Source organism: Pseudonaja textilis, chromosome 1 (assembly GCF_049901715.1).
Source record: "Pseudonaja textilis isolate UNSWEBS1 chromosome 1, rPseTex1.2, whole genome shotgun sequence".
Classification (NCBI taxonomy): domain Eukaryota; kingdom Metazoa; phylum Chordata; class Lepidosauria; order Squamata; family Elapidae; genus Pseudonaja; species Pseudonaja textilis.
The window spans coordinates 220,862,233-220,872,442 of NC_141990.1; the positions used below are offsets into that span (position 1 = coordinate 220,862,233).

Here is a 10,210-nt window from a genome sequence, read left to right on the forward strand (position 1 = left end):
AGTTAAACGCTTTTTATAGAATATGATATTGAAATAGAGCTGCTCACATTGCTCTATGTTGCTCTCGATCTGTTAGACTTCCATTCACTTTGTACTGAGAACATAGCCTATAACTGTTCCAGCCCATTCTTGCAAATACCATCAAATGCAGACAAGGAAGATTCGTGCTACTCTTACTTTTCAACCATTAAAGAACCAAACATTTTTTTTAGATCAGTGTCACTAGCACACCCATTTGTGGTGCATGATAACCCTACAAAAGTTCTGGAAATTGTATACTGATATAAATTTTGATTTCTGAGAACTACTGAATAACACGTATGTGGGTGTATGTGAGCAAAAACACATTTACATTTTCCCCTCTCCACTACTGTGGTACAATACAATCCTCTGATTCCAAGATTGGGTACAACAAATTTGGGCCAAAAATGGTAGAAGAGAAGAAATCACTGCTTGCATTGCTTTTAATATTTCTGGCACACTGACATTTAGAACTGAAGGCTCAGTCTAATCTCTTTTGAAATACAAGAATCTCAAAACTCTGGAGAGCAACTGTTTAATCATATAAAATAAAAGGTACTTTGGTACTGACAGTAGTGAAATGATCACTAAAAAAAAAAAAAACACCCTCACATCCCAGTATGAATAACTGCAGACTTCTGCGGTTCATTTACACATAAAAGGATTAATAGGATTAATTTCCAGGGCTAGTTCTACATTATGTAATCTGATATTATAGTGCACTCTTTTGCCATCATGTTTAGCACGAGTGACCATAAATAGTAAGCAATGTGGCAAAATTGATCCAAGCACCTGGACAATAAAGAGGGAGACCTGTACTTTTTTTAAAAAAATTCTAAAAGTGTTTAACAGTGCATTTTCCCAATGACCTTTCTAACTAAGGGATTTTACCTCCCGATCACTAAAACAATTCTATTTTGCTAGAAGATATTTCAATATACGTATAAACTGTATTTGATTGTCATTTATTGCTCTCTCCAATTAGGCATTTGTCCCTCTGCAGCATTCTAATCACAAACAGAATATTTTTCCGCAAAGCTGATGCCACCCCAACAAAACATACTGCCAGTGCATTAGAGAAAACTCCCAAGACAGCTGGAGGGGGGGATCATCCCCCCCACCAAAATAAGGAAGAGTCCATGTCTGAAAGGCAACATGACGAAGTGATCGGTGTCGTCCCTTTGATTGCCATCAGCTAAGAACTTCCTTCTGTCACTGGGTCCTGCGGTTCTTTCCGTGGCTTTGGCCTGGGTTGCCCCCGATCTCTTGGCACTCTAGGGTAGGTTACGAACTCTCTCCCTTTGGTTTTTCCCCATCTCTCACAGTTCTGAATACCATGCTGACTTTGCCATGTGTTCCGTCCTCTGAGCTCACCATAGCAAATGTCCACTTTTTCTCTGTTTGAGGTTTGAGTTTTTGGCATTGGTATCCACTTCTCCGTGTTGTTTTTCTCTTCTTTGGTTGATGGGAGATCTTTGGCGCACAAATCTTTTTTATCCAAGAATGAAGGCTCCTGGTTTTGGCTATAAGATTTTGAAATATCTTGGTTGTATCTCCCATAGTTCCACCGCCCTCTTTCCTTCTTCCAATTAGATCTCCTACTTAAGGCTTCAGATTCTTCCTCGACATACTTTCCTGTTGCCATCTCCAATGTCTTATAATGTAATTGCCAGCTAGGATTTTGTAAAGATGGCTTCTCCCCTCTATTTCTTTCTCTCCTGTTGTGATGCAAAGTAACTGATGATGTATCTATATTTTTTAGCTCATCACTCAAGGGTGTTGTACTTTGAGTGTGTTCTGAAATGGCTGGTGACTTCAGCTCATTCTTAGTTCCCAGGTCGTTTTCTGAGGTGGCTGTATGGTCATATTCCTTGACATCAGAGGGCTGAGAAAAAAGCAAATAAATTAGGATAAAATGGATGAATCAGAAAGATCACGCAGCAAGGGCTAAAATATTCATATTCTTCAGCATGATTCTATAATAAATCTCTCCTTGCAAAGTGGCTGCAATGTGCTCTTGACAACAACAGCCATCCCAAAATGGCTTTGATATTTCAATCTTAATTACCTAAAAGACACTTTATGGAATTGCTTAAGATGTAAATATCAGAGTCAACTCTTGTGTTCCAAGACTGTCAACCAAGTAAAAGCTTACCTTTCACTTATGTTTCCCTGCAAAGAGGATTAATAGCTTCCTTATTTTGGATGCTATTCCTTTTCTTCCTTAACAACTCTGTTTTCTTTCTATTCTGCTTATCCACTCACCCTTTGCAGGGTAACAAAATAGCGATTTCTCTCCAGTTCCACGTCAATGATGCCACCTTTTTCTTGCTGCCTCTGGAAGTGGTGACGCAGCTGCTCTCTGTGTTGCAGGGTCTGTTGGTCAGGCTGGTATACTTCCTGAGGGGGGAACAACAGCTTGTATTACAAGAGTGTAGCAAGTAGAACCTTCAGACCCAACACTATAACTATGATGCACAGCTGGAAAGGTGCAGAGTTTAGAAAAAGCAGGAAAAAAAAACTTGATACTGTTCTTGGAAGGACAAAAAGTTTAGGCAGACCTCCCTCCCCCAAGCTGAGTTCTCCAGACATCTCACACCAAAACTTGCATAATTTTCAGACCTACCTGGAAAAGCAGAAAAAAATTATTTAGATTTTGCACTACACATTAGGCTATGTGCACATAGCTAAAAACTGTTATGCATAGTGAGAATGAGAACATGCTGTGGACATTTAGCCATTTTGTTTCTCCGTCCCTCCCACACCCTGCAGAGCTAAAGAGCTCCACTGAAGTAACTATTTATAAATAATTCAGCAAACCTTATTTAGGGGGTGTGAGATTTCTTAGACGGTTTGATATATGACAAGTAGTTTAGGCCACAAGCCTCTTGTTTGTTCCATCTTTTTAACAGTAATGGTTCCATGCAAAAGATCCGGCTGCCAATTTTCCTTACCATTGACTGCTGTGGTAATGGTGCTGCCTGCAGCGTGGCCAGGTCATACGCTAGAGGCTCCCTGCACACAGGGCATTGCACTTCAATATCCTGTGCAAGAAAAGATGACAGAAGCAACCGTGAGCATCATGTAATTAGGCCACACCATGCGACATTCTGTTTCTACTTTCAACTCCTCTGGTGCTCTGCCTTAATAGGTAACAACTGCTTTAGGAGAATTCTAGACAAGTCTGTGGCTACTTCTCAATCAAAAACAATTATCCCAGTACTGAGTATTAATGGAAAAACCTAGATCCCAAGCTTTTTTACCTAGGTTTTCTAAGAATGCCCTCCCCGGTGCCACAACAGAGAAGAAATGATATGACATACTACTAATTATGTTATTCATGATGGCATTTCATGCTTTTTCTTTATTTGCACTGCTGCAGCAATCTTACCCCTAACTACCACAATTCTTGCAATCTCAGGGAAAGATGCATTCAGTGCTGCCCTCCTCTCTTATTTTTATGAAGGAAGGAAGGATCATTTCATAACTTAGCAAATAACATGTCCCACAAAAGAATTATCCAGAACATAAAATATATTCCCGTCCTCTCATTCACTAAAAAAGAACCATCTTGGTCAAAACGTTACCATTTCCTTGAAGAAAAACTTGGAATGTGTTCTTCAAAAATAATGCACATGGTTTTTGTTCTTCTATAACAAAACCAGAAAGATTATCTCTATTCACAGAACCTTACTAAAACACTTCAGAAAGATATATTATTCATCTGCCACAAATTTTATTTATTTATTTATTTTATTTATTGCCTCTGAGTCAGACTTGATTTAAGATGACTATATGGACAGGCCCTTGCCATTTTCTTGGCAACATTTCTTCAGAAGTGATTTGCCATCGCCGCCTTCTTCCTAGAGCTGAGAGAGGAGGACTGGCCTAAGTCACACTGTTGGCTTGGTGACTAAGGCAGGATGAGAATTTGTTTCCTAGTCTCTGGTCCAGTGCCTTTACCACTCTTCCCAGACTTAAGCCTCTGACTAAAGCCTCCCCACCCTTATACATAGGAAATGGTGACTGAGAACACAGGGCTTGCGTCAGTTAAGAGGAAAGCGGTTTATCATTTAGCCTTAATTTTATTAAAATCCATTGTTATCCCCAATATTTTGTTCATAGTACCATAATTGGATAAACTTAAATAATCTGGTAATATTGACCTAGTCCTAGAGTAAGAAGCCATTCCAGAACAAAAAAAGAACAGTCAAGCAACTGCAATGGAAAAATAGCAAACCATTCATTACCTCTTTGGATGCAGCTGTCAAATGCTGCATTCTTTCTTTCTTCTGTGCATTAATTTCTTTCTCCATATATTCTATATAACTAGCAAGACAACGTGAGTGGAAGTAATGGTAACATGGGGTTTTGGTGAAAGCCTCATTCTCCTGTGAAGATGAAAGAAGTGATTCTCAGAAGTACATTAAGTTAAGCATGATACTTCGTGGAAATATTGCAGAGGGCAGTGTTTGCCATGTGTAAATCCTACTTCTATAATGGGTTAATTCCAAAGAATCATATAAAACTTTCTGCATATAACTACATTTATTAGATTCATTTTTTATTCCACATATTATAATATTCTGTTCCTTTGTGCGAAAAGCTGCTTCTGAGGGTGGATGGGCAGCATTTTCAAGCAGGCTACAGAAACAGGAGTACTCTAATAAACTCCTATGCCATATTCGACTGTCCTAAAATCTCCATTTGATTCTCTTTTGCATCAAGTTAACTGCATCACAACCAAGAGATTCCTATCTGGGCATCTGTTCAAGAAGCTCACCCACATTTCATTTTTTTCTCCTTTTATCAATGATTTCAATTCCTCTAATTCCCAAAATAATAATAATAAAGGTGCCAGTCAATCACGTTCTTACCTGAAAGCCATACAGGCAAATCACACACTGCCCATGAGGGATATTGTTGTCTGTGAGGATTTCTTTTCCTTTCTTGTTGAGAGAAAAAGCCAGTGTGTAATTTCACATCCTAAAGCAGAGACAGTCCAAGCTAAAACCATTCCTTACTACCACCCTGCATAACCTTGCAGGTCTCTCTCCTGTCCTCTTACCTCTATTAGTTCATATAGCACAGGTGTACCCAGTTGGCTCTCAGCAATATATTGCAGTGTCTGGGAAATTCTAGATAGGCAGAAAAGGGGCATCAAGAGAAAAAACAGAAGGCAATACTTAATAAGAATGGCTAAATTGATCCAAGGCAATGACAAGGCTTATTCTGAGAGACTGTAATCTGCAGCCCTGCACAAAAAGATACATCCAAACACTTTAAAAGGAATGACAATAGGAAACAACTATACTCTTCTTATACTATGTCATACGGGTAGGCTACCACAACCTATGGAATGAGCACAGGAAAGGAACCCAAGCTGCCTTTGCTGTGGGATGAATGAATTTAGGATAGTGGCTTAATAATTTCAAGACTCCCCTCAATTTACCCCATGGTGGGGGTGCATTTCCCTCCTCATTTGGTAAGCAGCAACAGCAGCTTGGGTTGCCCGGCCTTTGAGACCCCTCTGAGGAAAGGGAAAGAAAAGGGCAAGGCCTTACAGAGATTGGTAAAACAGGAGTTAAAAAAAAGGTGGAGCAGATAACTCTGTCCATTTCGTGCTTTAGCTGATCAAAAATTCCTTCCATAAATTTCTCCTTTAATCCCCACTTCCAAAACAAATCCCATATACTGGACAGGGATTCCCATCCCCCACCCCAAAAAAAAGTTCCTGAAAAAGTTTTGGTGATTATGATAGACTTCTTCAAACTGAACACAAATATAATTTCAGAATGATTGCATCACATAGGAATCTTGAGAAACATGAAATTAACTTTTAATGACAATATTTAATTGCATAATGTTTCCGACCTGCTGCAGAGTTCAGCAAGGCTAAAAGTGTTTTGCTGCTGATTTTTGTTTATACTTAATGTCTGATGCATCTCACTCAACAGCAGTCAGACAGCACTGATAGATTACACTTGCCCTGATACTGTTTTTCCATTGGGGCAATGTTAACTTTGCATTGTGTTCGTCACTGATTACACCTAGATTCTGGGGAAAGAAATCCAAATGTGGATACAGAAAATGAATCTTCAGTGACATGTTGCACTTCATGATCTTTTATATTGTAAGAAGTTCTAAAGCAGTTGAATGTAGGATAATGATTTGTAGTTGCCAAGAAAATTCTCTATGACATCCTTAGATGCTTTCTAGGCGATTTTCTCTGGTCTCACTAACAGACCTAGGCATTTTACAGCCCCTGGGTCACATCCAGCTCTTTGGTTGACCCTGTCCAGCTCGCATGAGTCAATCAGAAATTAGAAATAATGTAAATAAGACATATGTATTCTTAATAGAAGCACTAATAAAAACCGTATAATTTACTGGTTTTTACAAAGCAATAAAATATAGAACCAAATTGACCAGCCACAACAGTCTCAGTTTCTCATGTGGCCCTGTGGGAAAATTAATTGTCCATCCCTGCACTAACAGTCTTCAAACTGCTTGTCACTGATGGTGAAATGTGTTCCTTGATCTTGGTAACAGTTATTCTTGGAAACACTTGCTTCAAGTAACAAAAACCTTCATATCTTCCTTGCTCATTACTTTCACAAAATTTTTCATCAGTCTGGGTTTTTGTGAAGTCGGGAAAAATATCTTTGTTGGGTCAACAAATGGTTCATATGCCATGTTTTACTCTCGTGGAACCAAATTATTTCAGAGTGGTCATTTTTTTTAGTATAATGAACGGTTGTCTTATTCACGTATGTAACAACAGTACTTGGTGTATCTGAGCTGCATTCCAAGCAGCAGAGCCACAACTTTTAGATATCCATGTCAGGATTCTGGCAGTTACTCCAATTAAATCATATGCCTCAAGCCACACTCCCAAAACTAACAAAGATTCATTAGAAGTTAACATTCCGGCATTAGCCTGGGCGTAGCCAACTCTTGAGATATGTAATTCAGTCACCCTTGATCCTGCTTTTCCTCCCACCCCTCTGGGTATATCATCCAACAAAACACGTCCATAGCCAAGAGTCATCAATCATGCTCTCCAATTAGATTTTTGTGCAGCAGAAGCTTCAGTCATCTAATCAGTCTCTGAAGAAAATATGAACGGAATGTACTTTTGATTCCACACTGCAGCCTGCTCTTGGGGAAAAAAAAGCTTCTTTCTGTTGACAACTATAAAATATGCATACAAAATGTTTTATAAGTTGACAATCCACAGATATGCTGGTTATATACTTGGAGTACTGGATGTGCAACAGTTCCATGTTTTTGTTTTTAATGTGTGTAGCATAGCCAACAGATACTGAAGGATATACATTACTGTTGTACAAAAACAAACTATTTCTACAAAATGGTATGTGATAGGTTAAATTACATGTTATTTTTATGATTAGCAACCAAAAACCTACAAGATTCACTCAAAAGTGTTCAGGAAGCAAATCTTTGTTGCCCAGTTAATCCACAATTTTATATATTCTATATTTTATATATAGAAATTACCTTCTTTTCTCTATCACACAATGGTATCCTTAATATTAGAACAGAAACATTATCTGAAGGACAGCTACGTATTAAGGAATAGAACTACAGAAGTAAAAATGGGTATCAAAAACCTACTTCCAAAGGAAGTGTGCAGCTAATCGATAATTTTGATGATAAAATCAGAAGTACTTACTTTTGGATCTGTTCATCTGCTAACCCTCGAGGATTCTGTATAGCAATCTTTGGTATTTCATTTGGATACTAAAAGAAAACCAAGCCAAGTATAAATATATAGCACAGCGTTATACCAATGATGAAATAACTAGGAAAAAAGCATTTAGATATTTACCTGCAGAGGCACAGACAATACAAGGGTGAAACAGACATACTGAGAATCTTGGTCCTCAGCAGTTGCTGGGTGTAGGGTGATGGAGATTTCCCAGGGAACAGATCTAGTTTGAGAGAAGCACAAGCTAAAGTCAATTGTCAGAAAAGAGAGCAAATTTTAAAAATTACACCTTGGAACTCTCCTACACTGATGACGTTAACAGACAGCTTCCTTTACAATCTTAAGGATTTGTATCTATGTAACTCAGAGAGTGATGTAGGAGTGATATGTCAAGTTTACTCCTTTCTTTTGGCATGTAAGCCAGAGAAGATTATCCAAAAGAAAATCTGGCCTCAGGTTTAATTAATTAGTTAAATTAATTTACATATTAATACTCTTCTTGTTATGTTTTACACTTATAAGACAACAAAACATCTGACAAAACAAATACCTGTTTCCTTTAAACACATGAAGCTCATCCAAATAGATAGACTCTAAGACTTCCACTTCTGAAGGCAAACCCCTGACGAAAAAGAAATATTACAGAGATATCTCATTTTCTTAAAATTTCTTCCACCTGCATAGTATGTTTTTACAGTAATAGTATAGGAGGCAAACTCCTTTCAATTGAGTCACAGAAACTGATCTTTAAAACAACACAAAGTCACTTTGAAAAGTGGTATTTGTAGAAATCATATAAAATTATTTGAATTTACAAAATGCCCCGAAAACTGAAATTTTTTTAGAAAAGGAAACATTTCCAGTCTCAGGGTTAGAATAGCACCATTAGTTTTACAATAGATAAAGATCAAAGTCACCATTACACTGCCCACTATTTTCTAATATAGATTTTCTATATGACACCCCACACTCATCTGTATTCAAAAGCTCCAGTTCTGTCAACTGCTTTAACTTCATACAGCAATGACCAAAATAACAAGAGCAAAATAGATGAAGACAGTACTAAGTTTATAGCATTCATAAATGAGGGCAGGAGGGGAAAAGTAATTCTCTCTTAGAATAACTACTTCCTATACTTGTATAGCTAATGACTGTTTAACTGCTTTCATTCCTTCTTTGTAGGAAGGAAAGGCATTTTTAATCTACTAAAAAAGGAATACTGAAGAGTTTTGTCTCAAAGTACAAAACAAAGGAAACTACTCCCATCTGTAGTAGTGAACTGAACAAAATTTAATTCCTGTTCCTTGAGTCCTTGAGTCAGACCTCTTATTTTTCTCTGTATCCTATGTCTGAAACAGTATCATATCTGCCTTTCTCTAATTTGCAATAAAAGCAACATAAAAACATTTGCACTCTTAAGTTACAAATATAAAGAAATAAATCAGAACGAGATTAAATATCTGCATATAATAATTCAGTAAAGAAAACAGGAAGGGAAAAGAAAGAGAAGATTAAATCTGTCATCTACTACAAGCCAATTTTTCTAGCTGAAAAAAACAACAACAGCCTGGCAGATAGTCCCCAAGGTGCTTTTCTGAATAAGCTTCTTGGATAAGAAGCAAAATGTTTTCAAAGATAAAAACAAAGAAAATCCTGTTGTATTTTGATAAAGCACCTTTGGGACAACTATGACCCAACTATGAACTATTAAGAATCTCCATGGACATTGAACCTGGTAGTTGCTAACGTAATGCTACCATATATAGGCTGAAAAAAATCCAGATTACTATTAGATGGCAGCAAGAAATATCTAACTCAGGCCGAATGACCCAGGTTACTTGGCTTTTGTCCCCAAAGTGCTTTTTTCAAGAAGCAACTGGACTTTCTGATTTTTTCTTTGAAGACGTTTCGCTTCTATCCAGAAGCTTCCTCAGCTCTGAAGAAGTGGGGGGAGCACTTTTGGGACAACGATGACTTGGACGACTGAGAATCTCTATAGACCTTTACTCTGCTTTTTGTTCTGACGTTTCCCCATTCAGCCCCAAAGCTCATCAGTGCTTCATTGAAGCCAGCCGTGAAAGGCTAAGAAAAAAACCAACTTTTGGCTGCCATAGTGGCGGGTCCGGATGGTTGCAGCGTAGATCTACTTGCCCCAACATTAATTATACTTCAAAGACAAGAGAATGATTAGAAGTTCTCAGTTAAACTCCCCGATTCCTTATGAACTCTTAATTAGGGTTATGACATCCAGGCTTTTAAAAAAAAAAAAAAAGGTGAGGAGTTTAAGTAGAAGACAGCAAGTACAGAACCCAGTTTTGGTCATCCGGACAAACCGACACCAACCGCCCTCTTACCAATCCTCTCCTCCCGTCCGCTCTTCTTCTTCTTCTTCACCTGCCGCAGCCATCTTTGCCAGCCAAAAACCGGAAAGACGGCCAAATCGGCCACGAGTACTTC

At 38.1% G+C, this 10,210-nt stretch overlaps 1 protein-coding gene across 1 annotated transcript; it reads right to left on the reverse strand.

Annotated features, from left to right (window-relative positions):
• Positions 1–852: 852 nt before the first annotated feature.
• Positions 853–10,209, reverse strand: RNF25 (ring finger protein 25). Its single transcript, XM_026708046.2, has 10 exons — positions 10,108–10,209; positions 8,304–8,375; positions 7,874–7,976; positions 7,718–7,785; positions 5,090–5,159; positions 4,899–4,970; positions 4,272–4,412; positions 2,976–3,065; positions 2,287–2,421; positions 853–1,906 (listed from the first exon to the last, which is right to left on the reverse strand). The coding sequence occupies exons 1-10, from the start codon at positions 10,158–10,160 to the stop codon at positions 1,217–1,219; spliced, it is 1,494 nt and encodes a 497-aa protein (XP_026563831.2). The 5' UTR covers positions 10,161–10,209; the 3' UTR covers positions 853–1,216.
• Between the last annotated feature and the right edge of the window lies 1 nt (position 10,210).